The sequence below is a fragment of the Oncorhynchus tshawytscha genome, linkage group LG22 (assembly GCF_018296145.1).
Source record: "Oncorhynchus tshawytscha isolate Ot180627B linkage group LG22, Otsh_v2.0, whole genome shotgun sequence".
In the NCBI taxonomy this organism is placed as follows: Eukaryota; Metazoa; Chordata; class Actinopteri; order Salmoniformes; family Salmonidae; genus Oncorhynchus; species Oncorhynchus tshawytscha.
Genome location: NC_056450.1, coordinates 39,735,204 through 39,749,147, shown reverse-complemented (window position 1 = coordinate 39,749,147; position 13,944 = coordinate 39,735,204). Strand labels below are relative to the sequence as shown.

The 13,944-nt window shown below is 43.1% G+C and overlaps 1 protein-coding gene across 1 annotated transcript; it reads right to left on the bottom strand.

Annotated features, from left to right (window-relative positions):
- Positions 1-1,085: 1,085 nt before the first annotated feature.
- Positions 1,086-8,067, bottom strand: LOC112222403 (matrix metalloproteinase-9). Its single transcript, XM_024385198.2, has 13 exons — positions 7,759-8,067; positions 7,219-7,457; positions 6,805-6,953; positions 6,342-6,470; positions 5,905-6,078; positions 5,489-5,662; positions 5,094-5,267; positions 4,269-4,424; positions 3,777-3,984; positions 3,019-3,158; positions 2,784-2,934; positions 2,223-2,326; positions 1,086-2,004 (listed from the first exon to the last, which is right to left on the bottom strand). Exons 1-13 carry the CDS (start codon positions 7,900-7,902, stop codon positions 1,880-1,882), a joined length of 2,067 nt encoding a protein of 688 aa, XP_024240966.1. The 5' UTR covers positions 7,903-8,067; the 3' UTR covers positions 1,086-1,879.
- Positions 8,068-13,944: the final 5,877 nt, after the last annotated feature.

Sequence of the window (13,944 nt, the reverse complement as noted above, 5' to 3'; positions counted from 1 at the left end):
GTAGCTTTGCTAGGAAGACAGCAAGGTTAGTTAGCCAGCTAACGTTAGTACTTCGATAAGCCAATCAGATCCTGATAAAATAATACTGCTGACACGAGGTTGCACAACACATGAACAAGGTCAGGGTGGCATAACAGGTCAAATATAGCCATTTATTATCGTTTTTATTTTTTGACGGCTATAGCTAAACACACCTGGAGTCGAGCGTGTAGCTAATAACGACCCCACTCTTTATGATTTAAACAAGCCTAGCTGCCCTCCCTCTTGCCTGCTCCGCCATTTTCCCGACCAGCCTTGGTTTTGCATTCAGGCATTATAGAACCTACCAAAGCGTGGGGCCTCAAGGGCCTCAGCAAAAACAGATTGTCCAACGCTCGTTCCTGAAGAAAATGTAATTAATTTATCTATATAAACACGAGATCCTGTGGGATATTTTTTCACTTACCGTGTATTGCGAGTTGAATTCGTTTATGACTTAGTAGACACGACAAACAGTATAAGAAGTTGTACGCGATAATTGCTACTCCATTCTAGTCGGGCGCCATCAGTATCTCCTCGCTTCCTGTTCGACAAAAACCGGATCTTATTTCTCTGTTTTGCTAAAGTGGAAGCCGCTTTAGAAGGTGCTCCTTGCATTTTTATTATGTTAAGGGCAGCTCCCCCCAACTAATCGTATTAAACGATTATATTCAATAAAGAGAATGAAGAGTATATTTAGATGTTTGGAGAAAGTATAGGATTCTTGTTTCCAGAGGATTACAGAATTTGACTACGAGCAGCGCAGTTAATTTTCAAGTGTAATATCGAGCTTCTTACAATGTAAAATAGCATCTTGATGATTGTGTAACCATGTTTAGATGTTACAATGTATCTATTTACTTAGATTTCTTAGAATGTGGCAGTGGCACCTTAATAACGCTGGATGTTTGGCTCTGTCAGCTGTGTGGACATTCAACAACAACAAAAAACAGGCATAGCTCCCAACTATTATGCGTTGTGTTGTTGACAGCAGAGAGGAAGAGGCCTGGTGACCGCTGCACAATATGATTAGTTAGCTATATAGTTAAAATGACAACAACTAATAATGAAGTGCTATTTGTTTATTGAATTTCCAGTTCTAATACAAAACATTGATTTACTTACGAAATAACTTAAACGTGATGGAGACACCATTGCGTGACATCCAGTGCAAAATGCATGGCTTTTTGAGCCAGTTCAGAAATATAAAATAACACCAAATAAACCAACATTGAATTGTTGAACACAAAAATAAAACTAGAGGGTAATAATACATACAAATTCATGGCTCATCAAAAAATATCTGCGCCAGGCAGATAGGCTTAAAGCACCAACAGATTGTGAATCGGATCTGCTGGTGCTGAAATCGTTATTTCAGGGCAGTGGTTATGTCTCTAGACCCTACACTAGAGGACAATAAATCCATTTACTCACACAGTTAGAAGGAAATTGCCCATACATGTGTATCATTTGGTTTGACCTGAATCAACTGGACGGGGGGCAATATTTCACCGTCTTAAAAAGCACACAAAGTGGGGCGTCGTTTCAACTTTACAAACGGCACCCCATACACCAACAGTACCACAAGCACTCATCTGCATAATTCTCGCATCAGAGATCCCCTTTTATAGCCTCAGGAGAGACAGAGAATGGCATAGCAATACGTTGGCAAGACAGCACAAACAAATCTGGGACTCTATGAATGAACATCCTGTTGGAAAGGTTCTTAAAATATTCAGCCCGGAAACAGTGCCATAGAAATATTCATACTAGAACCAAGATGGCCCCTTAGACCGTCATGAAATACTGACTTGAATGGGGATACTCATTCTAGTATGTCAATTTCTATGGGTAAAGTAGCTCAGTAGCGGAAGTTGGAGGAGTCGGTACACTTCAGGATGTCGTACTTCACGTATCCCACACGGTCTACCTGTCTCCTAGAGTTCATTCGCCAGTAGAAACGATCCCGACAGAAGTAGATGTGGCCTAGAGTAGGAACAATCACAATAGGTTATGAGGAGTTAAACATGATTGTGAGTTATAACGTGATTGTGAGTTACTACATGATTGTAATGTGTCTAACTTTGATAAGAAAGTACATACTAAACTGACAGTTTGCTGTACTATTTTTTGCTTCGTGTAGAATAAAACAAGGCCCTTTTTAAAGGTCTACACACAGAGTAAATTAATAATTTAATATTTACCCTTGAAGTGGAAGACATCATGAGCATCATTGGGAACACCCCCGAAGACGATGTCTGTGAAGCGGGGATATCCCTTGTCGATATTCTGGCCCTTCACATCCAGCCTGTAAGGATCAGATACATTTGGTTTGGTTATTACAAAACATAGACCTACAGATACAGCAAATAGTTATAAGTTGAACCTTGATCCTTGAGCTCTTCTGATCCTCTTCATCTTCTAGTTACTTTTTAGGTCAGTATTCTCTAGGTTATGATAATATATCTTATAACAATATTCTGCTGCTTAGCAGTCATTTTTATCCAAAGCAATTTACAATACAGTGAGTGCATGCATTTCTAGTATGTGGATGCGATGACGATCCCTTCAGAACTTGAACCCACAACCTTATCTCAACACCCCCTACTTCCTAAACTCATGCTTTTATTTCTCATGTGTTTTTGTTCTACCTTATGTTCTTCTTAGTACTACATTGATATTGATTACTGCATTTTTTGTGTTTTAGAGTTTGCAAGAAAGGTATTTCACTGTACTTGTATACGGGACATTGAAACTTGACTCACCTCCAGTAGTTCTCTCCACTGAAGAGCAGCACCTTGCCTTTCCCTCTCTGCAGTGCTCCCTCCACCTTCTCTACAGTAGAGGGCAGACCCAGTTTGTCAATGCTGCGGGGTCCCAGGAGACTCTGTCCTGTATACACCCAGAACCTGGTGCCTGTGGGATACAGAGACAAAGCTTAGAGTCTGTGTGTTTGTGTGTGTGTGTGTGTGTGTGTGTAAAAATCAGAATTCTGTTTACCTGAGAAGAAGTAGATTTTCTTTGTCACAAGGTCCTCAAAGGCCGTGTCAATGACGGCCGGCAGAGCTGGCCACCTCTCAGACATGGAGAACGGACCCTTCAGTCCACCGTCAGTCTTGCTTGACAACCTCCAATATTGCCTGTTGAATCAGCAAAAATACATCACAATTATGAATTTAGCAACAATGTATAATTCTTTTTTACATTGTGAGACAATGGGCTACAATTTCATAAGAAATTGTCGCTATAATGATTCAAAAAGTGTTCATGAGCGCTTATGGTCCTTGTGGTGTAGCTGTTCTTAGTAGTGAAAAGGTAATCCAGTGTAAGGAATATGTGAATCCTTGGCTTGTTTATTTACATTCTGTCCTGTACTCTTACATTGTATATCCTGTTTTTCTCTCAGGTTATCTCTCCCTTAGCCCATAACACTATCTTGTATCTCTCTCCAGTTATCTCTCCCTTAGCCCATAACTCTATCCTGTATCTCTCTCCAAGTTATCTCTCCCTTAGCCTATAACTCTATCCTGTATCTCTCTCCAAGTTATCTCTCCCTTATTCCATAACTCTATCCTGTATCTCTCTCCAAGTTATCTCTCCCTTAGTCCATAACTCTGTCCTGTATCTCTCTACAGTTATCTCTCCTTTATCTAACAACTCTTGTTGTGAGGGGCACAACACCCATTTAACATCAAAGCCCTCAAAAAGGTTCTACTGTCGGACCGCAAAGCAACCTTCTTTTTTAAAAGGTTGCTCACCCATCCTTGAAGAAGTGCAGGTCTCCATCGATCTCTGTGATGGCGTCGAACTTGTTGATCTGGCAGGCGTCCTGGGATGGGTCCACAGGGTGTGTAGTGGTGGGGCTGGTAGTGGTGGTAGTGGGGGTGTTGGGCTCAGGCTCGTCGCTGGGACCAGGTGTAGGGATGGTGGGCCCAGGGGGTGTGGGGTCAGGGCCTGTCTTGGATCCTGGGTGGGAAGATAGTGGGAAGGAATGCAATGAATTAAATGAATAACACTTAACTATTGTCATTGTTGTTCCATTATCAACGGATCTCTGTTGTGATAGGGGGAAATACTGTGTTGTTGTATGTATGTTGTGAATTCTGTGGGATCACATGATATTGCAGCCTGGTGCAAGGTCTGTTTGTTTCGCCAACTCCTATGGTAGTTGTCAGTCAAGAAAGCACGAACAGATCTAAGACCAGACTAGGGATATTGTGTAATCATGTCATATTGTGATAATATCATACCATAGAGATACTGAATGCCCTCAACATCATCTTCATGCAGGGAGAAGTCTTCCACGTAGCTGTACATGGGATACATGAGGGCGTCTCTGATGTTGGAGTGGTCCAGACCCAGGGCATGACCAAACTCGTGGGCCGCAACCAGGAACAGACTGTAGCCTGAGAGAGGAGAGGGTGAGTAGAAACACATCATTAAGTCAGTTGTGGTGTGCACCTATGACCTGAGTGTCAGTCTGCTATCATGCCAACTACCCGTCAATCATTGTCACGTTTGGCTGTAAAATTACAGTAATGGAGTTGGCTCGAGCACAAACAGATCTGGGATTAGGCTATAGAAGGAGACAACAGATCTGGGACCAGGGTATAGAAGGAGACAACAGATCTGGGACCAGGCTATAGAAGGAGACAACAGATCTGGGACCAGGCTATAGAAGGAGACAACAGATCTAGGACCAGGCTATAGAATGGGACAACAGATCTGGGACCAGGCTAGTGCACCTACAGTAATATACATTTTCCACACTATTGAACCAAGATGAGCTACACTGCACTAGCCTGGTTAAGTATATACTTAGAATTGTGCTTGAAAGGGCAATTTCAAAGTAAATGATCTGAGCCAGCAGTTTGAGTCAGCATGGTAGGTGCCCTGACGTTGTCTCTGACTGTGAGCCAGCAGTTTGAGTCAGCATGGTAGGTGCCCTGACGTTGTCTCTGACTGTCAGCCAGCAGTTTGAGTCAGCATGGTAGGTGCCCTGACGTTGTCTCTGACTTGCAGCCAGCAGTTTGAGTCAGCATGGTAGGTGCACTAACGCTGTCTATGTCACTCACCCCTATCTGGGCAGAAGCCCCATTTCGTGTCTGCGTCAAAGTCGCTGGTGGTAGCGCACCACAGCCTGCCATCTCCCCGTCCCTCGCTGGTGCATGAGTCATACTTCTTCCCCAGGAAGACAAAGGGGAACTGGCACGGCTCTCCCTCAGAGTTTCCACCAATCACAGCCGTATCTGTCATAACACAGACACAACACTATTAGGGAACATGTGTCACTCTAGCTGTACTTGATTGTGGTTTCCTGGAGCAATGGAAACATTGGAATAGTCCCAAAAATGAAAACCCCGCCCATCTGACTCTCCAGACAGGGTCAATAAAACATTCAAAGTATTTGAAAGAAAAATAATACTATTTAAACCCAGGTCTGGTAGTGGTGACAGTGATACTCCCTCACCTCTGTTGGGACAGAAGCCATACTTCTTATCCTTGTCAAAGTTGTCTGTGGTGGAACACCAGCGGTATCCATCACTGCGACCCTCTGTCGTGCAACCTTCATATGTCTCCCCCAGGAACACGAAGGGGAACACACATTCTTTGCCGTTGCTGTTTCCGTCGAAAGTGTACAGAACTGTGTGTGAGAAAAAGGAGAGAGGGAGCGAGAGAGAGAAAGAGGGAGAGAAAGAGGTAGAGAGAGAGAGAGACAGAGAGAGAGAGAGAGAGAGAGAGAGAGAGGGAGCGAGAGAGAGAGAGAGAGGGAGAGAAAGAGTTAGAGAGAGAGAGGGGCATACGATTAGAGGCATGTCAAAGAAAACTCGGTCTAAAATACTTTCTGTCCAATCATTCCTCTCAAGTATTAACTGTCAATCTTACGTTCACTTGGACAGAAGCCGAATTTCTTGTCTCTGCCGTAGTCGGCTGTGGTGGCACACCAGGGCAGGTTGTCAGAGCGCCCCTCTGTGGTGCAGGTGGAGTACTCTTTGCCCTCGAAGGAAAAAGGGAAGTGGCACAGAGCACCCTCTGCGTTGCCAAAGCTAGTCTTCACAGCTGGAACAAAAAAAGTGATGTTTTTATTGGGAGCAATTGTGAACAACAGCTATGTCAAACATGATTAAATACAAATAATAAGATGGTTCACTGGAGCTCAAGATTTCAATCCTACAGATGACGTGGAGATGTTGGCAGAGGCACATAGTTCAGTTCAATCTCAGCCAATAAGATGCTTAAAATGGACACTACGGGGTGACCTAGCACCATGAAGCACTGACTGACTGAAACAGCCAGGATTGACTATACACTTCCATGCTGACCTGCTCCTTTGCCGAGGGTCCAGTTTTCGTCGTCGTCAAAGTGGGCGTCTCCCTGTATGCCCTCACCAGGGGGGAAGGCGTGGGCCAGAAGGCCGTCCTTACCATCGAAGGGGTAGCCATCTCCATGATCTGGAAAATAACAAGGCAATGAATTAATGCCATTAATTTCATGCAGGGTTGGGGTTAATCGTATTTCAATTTGGTCAGTTCAGTTCCTTCCTTTCATGTTTCTTCAATAAAGATTCATTTGGATGTGTATTCTTCAACTTAGAGATTAAAAATGTAAATGTTCTGGGAGGCCCGAAGCTGTTTAATTGATGCTTTCAGAGATTGTATGACACATATTGCATAGCCTTGAAATCCAAAACTGACATGCGCCGTTTCACTGAAGTGAAACAATGGGTGAAAAACAGCGCGTCCGTTTGAATCTCAGGCTGCGTACAGTTACTGCAGCCCTTCTTACCTGCTTTTCCAAATGACACCATGATGTCAGCGGTGCCGTCGAAGAGTCGCGTGAAGGTGAGAGGGGTGACATCACTCCACACCTTGAAGGCTCTGGCGAAGGCGTCGTCTATCAGAGAAGCTTCCATGTCTGGAGAGTAGTTCAGGATCCTAGAGAGAAAAGCAAATCACCTATGAAGGCCACCGAGGCTTGAACGGACACATGTTTAGCTACTTGCTCTGTTTGCTATAAATCATATAGTATTTCCAGGCCATTGTGACACTGTGCACACCTGGCTTTAACTTCTCCACACACTATACTTGTAACCCTAACCTCGTCCACACGCTCAATTGCTACCGACTGGGTGGATGAGATTAGCCTCAACCCTAATGCTTAGAACCCCAAACCAGTCCCACATAATCCCCTTCACAGTACCTGTATGTAACATCATGATGATCCCATTTCAGGTCCCCTTCAAAGGTCTGGTAGGAGCGTATATCAGGGACCCCACAGCGAGGTGCCTTCATTGCTGCTACCGTAGACTTGTCCAGCGTCCCTGTCTCCTCCAACCCCATCTGCCTCTGCATTCTCATCAGAGCCTTGGAGGTGGACACCATAGACTGGAAACCACTGCGGTGCTGAACGTTCATGTAGCCAAACCTCTTCAGGTAGCTCTGGAGGTAGGAAATAATGAATGCAATGAGATTTAATAGATAATTCAATCATTGTAAATAATGAGATAGCAACTGTTGAGATTATTGCATATAATTAGAAATTACTCCATTTAGATTGATTGACTTTAGGTTTATATTATGTCATGACATTGAGACACGATGGACAATTCGCCAAATGTATTTTAGCAATCCTCCACACACAGCCCAGGCTGTATGTTTTATTTTCAGGACAAATTAAATCTGTTTATAGATTTAAAAAGCTAGAACATTTAATGCGTCTCTCTATGCATCTGCTACTCACTTCTGCCAGCTCCATATCCGTCATGTTCTTGAGGACATCTCCAGGGAAGGTGACAGACACAGTTTTCTCCAGGGGAACGCACCATCCACCTACCGTGCACATTGCCAACACTAGGAAAACCGGAACTCTATGGTGAGATCTCATGGTGAGACCAAGGTAAGATGAAAGTTGCCCAAAGTAATAGAGAAGATACGATGTGATGTGCCAGACAGCCAATGAAGAGACTCTCAGTGACAGTAACAAAGCTTGCAGTGGATCACTGTTCCTTGAAGTTTAGTGGATAGGATGTTCTCCTTTGGTGCTTTGTGCTTTGGGTTCAGTATTTATGCTCTCAGTCTTAGTCACCCTCTTAACCTCCACCCCCTTTCTCTCTCTCTCTCTCTCTCTCTCTCTCTTTCTCTCTCTCTCGCTCTCTCTCTCTCTCTCTCTCTCTCTCTCTCTGTCTGTCTATCTCTCTCCCAGTCATTACCCCTCCCTATGGGAGTGAGCATTATGTTATTGTTCAGGGGGTTTCCAAAATGTAGTAATCTACAAATGTATCCCCATATCTAACTTTTTTTGTTCCGTTTTGACATGTACAAGGATCACAGGAGATTGGTGTAACCTTAATTAGGGAGGACAGGGGATCGTGGTAATGACTGGATCGGAAATAAGTGGAATGATATCAAATACATCAAACACATGGTTTCTATGAGTTCGATGCCGTTGCATTCGCTCTGTTCCAGCCATTATTATGAGCTGTCCTCCCGTCACCAGCCTCCACTGACAAGGATAAAATACACAGTTGGGAACATACACAGTTGAATAATTATGTTTTGGCTTATATTCTTGTCAAAGCCAAGTCTAGTACAAAAAGGCTTCTCAACAGTTTTTACCCCCAAGCCATAAGACTCCTGAACAGGTAATCAAATGGCTAACCGGACTATTTGCATTGTGTGCCCCCCTCACCCCCCCAATCCCTCGTTTTTACGCTACTGCTACTCTCTGTTTATCATATATGCATAGTCACTTTAACTATACATTCATGTGCATACTACTTGAATTGGGCCGACCAACCAGTGCTCCCTCACTTTGGCTAACCGGGCTATCTGCATTGTGTCCCGCCACCCACCACCTGCCAACCCCTCCTTTATGCTACTGCTACTCTCTGTTCATCATACATGCATAGTCACTTTAACCATATCTATATGTACATACTACCTCAATCAGCCTGACTAACCTGTGTCTGTATGTAGCCTCGCTACTTTTATAGCCTCGCTACTGTATATAGCTTGTCTTTTTACTGTTTTATTTCTTTACCTACCTATTGTTCACCTAACACCTTTTTTTGCACTATTGGTTAGAGCCTGTAAGTAAGCATTTCACTGTAAGGTCTACACCTGTTGTATTCAGCGCCCGTGACAGATAAACTTTGATTTGATTTGATTTGAACAGGGTATGCCGTAATGTCCCAGAAATCCATTGTTTTCATTTCCTGTACGAGGTTTATGGGAAAAGCACCTGCTGACATGTTTATTCAATGGTCATATTCATCTGTGAGGTTTAACCAGAGGTTGTGTAACTGTGACACATGTGGAAGATAAATGTAAAATGATACACACACTTCTGTTATCTAAAATAATACATTGTAGCCTCAAAAAAAAAAAATTGTCTTTAAATAAAGATTGCTTCCACTTTTCTATTTTCAGACTTGGAAAACTGTGACTGACTGGGTCAAGCTATAACTACTGCACTGTTTAAGATATACAGGTGTAGCCTAGTGGTTAGAGCGTTGGACAAGTAACCGAAGGGTTGCAAGTTCTACTCTCTGAGCTGACAAGTTTAAAAAATCTGTTGTTCTGCCCCTGAACAAGGCAGTTAACCCACTGGTCCTCTGAACAAGGCAGTTAACCCACTGGTCCCCTGAACAAGGCAGTTAACCCACTGGTCCCCTGAACAAGGCAGTTAACCCACTGGTCCCCTGAACAAGGCAGTTAACCCACTGTTCCCCTGAACAAGGCAGTTAACCCACTGTTCCTAGGCCGTCGTTGAAAATAAGAATTTGTTCATAGCTGACATGTCTAGTGGAATCAATGTAAAAAATAACATTCTCTGTCTTTCCCCACAGATCAATGAGGTAAGGGTCATCATGATATAACTGAAAGTTGACATTGAACTAAATACAAATGATACAAACTTCATAAATTGTTACAGAAAGTCATGTTTTTATATATAGTTACATATTTTTTATATATAATACACAAATAAAATGCTTCTAACAACACAATTGATTTCACAACACAGCTTACTGAACATGTCCATGTAATAACGAAGTTGCAATACGGTCTGTGGTCAATGTGTTTTAGGTAACGAGCTACATTAATGTCACCATAACAGGTGACAGATCATCACCTAAATCATTGTGATCAAACTGCCCCATATTAGGTCATAGGAGTATCAGTCGTGTGTGTTTCCCAACTAAGGAGATCTTTCATCATTCAAGAGTGGTTTTTATTTCCAGTCCGAGCATCCAATATTCTTACATAGGCCTATGTAGTCTCAGTGCAACAGCTTTACACATACAGTGTAGAGTATTGGTTTGGTCTTCTGCTCTACAAAACAAAATGGAGACAATGACCCCCGAAAGACCAGATACAACGTAACCTATTATTATGATGTGGTTATGTGGTTAATTTCTTCTGTATATAGCAGCATTTCAGTGAAGCAGGAAGAATGACTCAAACCTGCATGAGGGGCTTTTTTTTTCTATGAGCACACGGCTGACAACCCCCTCCCCCCCTCCCCTCCCCCCTCTGTCCCCATATACACTAGACCAGATGTGATGAGAAGCGGTCTACAGCTGGGAATGATCCAGGTGAGGATACAACTATAGACATTGAATCACATTCATTCTAGTTCTGTAGGCAGGACGTGAGGCAAGGGACAGATGGGAAGCGTTGTCCTACTTTCTGCCAGTGGTTGGTGACAGGCTGGTTGGTTTTTCTCAGAATTATTGGTCAAGGGATATGACAAACAATACCAAAGAAAATTTGCCATATCCGTTAGGATATTGTATGAGCATATCTTGTGTCTTATCATGATAGCTGTCCAAGATGAAAAAATATATTTACTCGATCAACATACACAATTCACTTCAGTCTACAGTATATACAGTAGCTTTGATGCATCTGGTATACACATACAGTAACAGCCTAAAAAATTATACTGCTCCAGTCAACATAATGCTCCAGTCAACATACTGCTCCAGTCAATATACTGCTCCAGTCAACATACTGCTCCAGTCAACATACTGCTCCAGTCAATATACTGCTCCAGTCAATATACTGCTCCAGTCAACATACTGCTCCAGTCAACATACTGCTCCAGTCAATATACTGCTCCAGTCAATATACTGCTCCAGTCAACATACTGCTCCAGTCCAGGAACATACATTGGCCAATGCTCACTGTGGGCCTGATGCCACAAAGGAAATTTTAAAAACCATAGAAACATCTCTTGAAAATCTCTTACTGTAAAACCACAACAGGAGTCATTGTCTGCATATATAAACTGGGTGGTTCCAGCCCTGAATGCTGATTGGCTAACAGCCATGGTATATCAATCGTATACTACGGGTACAACAAATCATTTATGTTTTTACTGCTCTAATTATGTTGGTAACCAGTTTATAATAGCAATAAGGCCTCGTGGGTTTGTGATATATGGCCGAAATATACCACGGCTAAGGGCTGTGTCCAGGCACTCCACGTTGCGTCGTGCTTAAAGAACAGCCCTTAGCCGTGTTATATTGGTCACATACCACACTCCCCGGGGACCTATTTCTTAATTATACCAGCAGAGTTAAGGGAAAATGTGTAGAACAGATCTGCTCTGCTATAGTTTGTCTGAACCTTGTTCGCTTGATGCTTTAGAGAAAACCTGAAGACTTGTGTTGGCTCTCGAAGCTAATGCCATAGCCTTTAGCTCAGCGTAATTGCACAGTATTGTAAATTGTTCAAACCCAGTCACTCATACTAACTTGCTCCTCAAAAGTTGTTTGTCAGACTCAGCACAGTTGAGACTGACAGAGATCAAATATCAGATAAATAGACTGTTTTGATGAAGACTGGTCTAATGGACCAGAAATAACTACTTCTGATTGGCTGTGGTCCTTGGGACTGATGAGTCAAATCAGTCTGGCTCCAGTCCTCTGTTAAGGGAAGTGTTTCCACCTGCCTGCAGGACGGTCTTATACAATACACATGACTCACCTTCAGCAGGTATGTTTTTCTGTATGTGTGTGTACTTGACATACTGTTACACTACATGGCCAAAAGTATGTGGACACCTGCTCGTCAAACATCTCATTCCAAAATAATGGGCAATAATACGGAGTTGGTCCCCCCTGTGCTGCTACAACATACTCCACTCTTATGGGAAGTCTTTCCACTAGATGCTGGAACATTGCTGCGGGGACTCGCTCCCATTCAGCCACAAGAGCATTAGTGAGGTCAGTCACAGATGTTGGCCCGATTAGGCCTGGCTCGCAGTCAGCGTTCCAATTCATCCCCAAGGTGTTTGATGGGGTTGAGGTCAGGGCTCTGTGCAGGTCAGTCAAGTTCTTCCACACCAACCTCAACAAACCTTGACAAACCTGTATGGACCTCGCTTTGTGCATGGGGGCATTGTCATGCTGAAACAGGGAAGGACCTTCCCCGTAGCATTAAGATTTCCCTTCACTGGAACTAAGGGGCCTAACCTGAACTATGAAAACCAGCCCCAGACCATTATTCCTCCTCCACCAAACATTACAGTTGGCGCTATGGATTGGGGCAGGTAGTGTTCTCCTGGCATCTGCCAAACCCAGATTTGTCCGTCAGACTGCCAGATTGTAAAGCATGATTCATCCCTCCAGAGAACGTGTTTCCAATGGTGGCAAGTTATACACCACTCAAGCCGACGCTTGGCATTGTGCATGGTGATCTTAGGCTTGTGTGCAGCTGCTCAGCCATGGAAACCCATTTCTTGAAGCTCCCGACAAACAGTTATTGCTTGTGCTGACGTTGCTTCCAGAGGCAGGTTGGAACTCGGTAGTGAGTGTTGCAACCGAGGACAGATGATTTTTACTCGCTACGCGTTTCAGCACTCGGAGATCCTGTTATGTGAGGTTGGGCGGCCTACTACCAATGTTTGTCTGTAGTGATTCCATGGCTGTGTGCTCAATTTTATAACCTGTCAGCAACGGGTGTGGCTGAAATAGCTGAATACACTAATTTGAAGGGCTGTCCACACACCCCTGGTAAGAGGAGAAAAACACACAGAACCTTTTCAGGTGTGTTCCAAACAATGTAAATCAATTCAGATTTGTTTTTAGTTTTGAGTAGAACAGAACGATGGCTGTTTCAGAGGCCAGTCAGCCAACTGTTGCTTGGCGTGTGGGAGTTTGAATTGACCTTGAACCCTCATTATTTTCCCTCAACTGTACTAAAGTTACCAGATGTATCATTTTTTTTGTAACAATACAAATGTGAAATCACTGCTCTTGTTTTTTTACTGTTTCTAAAAAATCATTTTGGATAATTGTTACGGTAGTAATAATAGGAACAATAAAAAATTGTTTTAATCCCGAAAGAGGAAGCATAAAAGAAAAACAAGAAATGTTTTGTCAGTGAGGAGACAAATGATGTCAGGACACCAACCCTAACCTAGTATAAAAACAACAACTTTTCCCAGAAAAGGCCCACAACACAGCCTGTTCAGCAAGGCCTGGGTAAAGTACACAGTCTCCACATCAAAAAGTAGATGAATTGCTGTGCGGACCACTAGATCAACAAACCAATGGTAACAAAGTACAGTTCAGCTGAAGGCTTTTTGAAGTGGAGAGCCACGGCATTCTTCACTCTTAGAGAGAGAGAGAGAGAGAGAGAGAGAGAGAGAGAGAGAGAGAGAGAGAGAGAGAGAGAGAGAGAGAGAGAGAGAGAGAGAGAGAGAGAGAGAGAGAGAACAAAAAAAACAGGAAGTGAGTTTGGTGAATTTAACCACCACTCCCACCTTCTATAAACAATGTACAAGACATAAACAGTTTGCTTACATTTAACAAGCCGGTCTGAAACCAAACAGGCCATGTCATAATTAAACCCAAAGACTGATGACTTGTTGTTAAACAAAAGTGGTGAGTTGTAAATATTTGAAAAGGAAGAAAGCTTG

Excerpts from the sequence above, each read along its gene's own strand:
- LOC112222403 (XM_024385198.2), bottom strand. The coding sequence starts at position 7,902 with ATGAGATCTCACCATAGAGTTCCGGTTTTCCTAGTGTTGGCAATGTGC. Across the intron at positions 6,079-6,341 it reads GACCCTCGGCAAAGGAGCAG|CTGTGAAGACTAGCTTTGGC; the intron begins GTCAGCATGGAA and ends TTTTTGTTCCAG. Across the intron at positions 5,268-5,488 it reads TGGCTTCTGTCCCAACAGAG|ATACGGCTGTGATTGGTGGA; the intron begins GTGAGGGAGTAT and ends GTGTTATGACAG.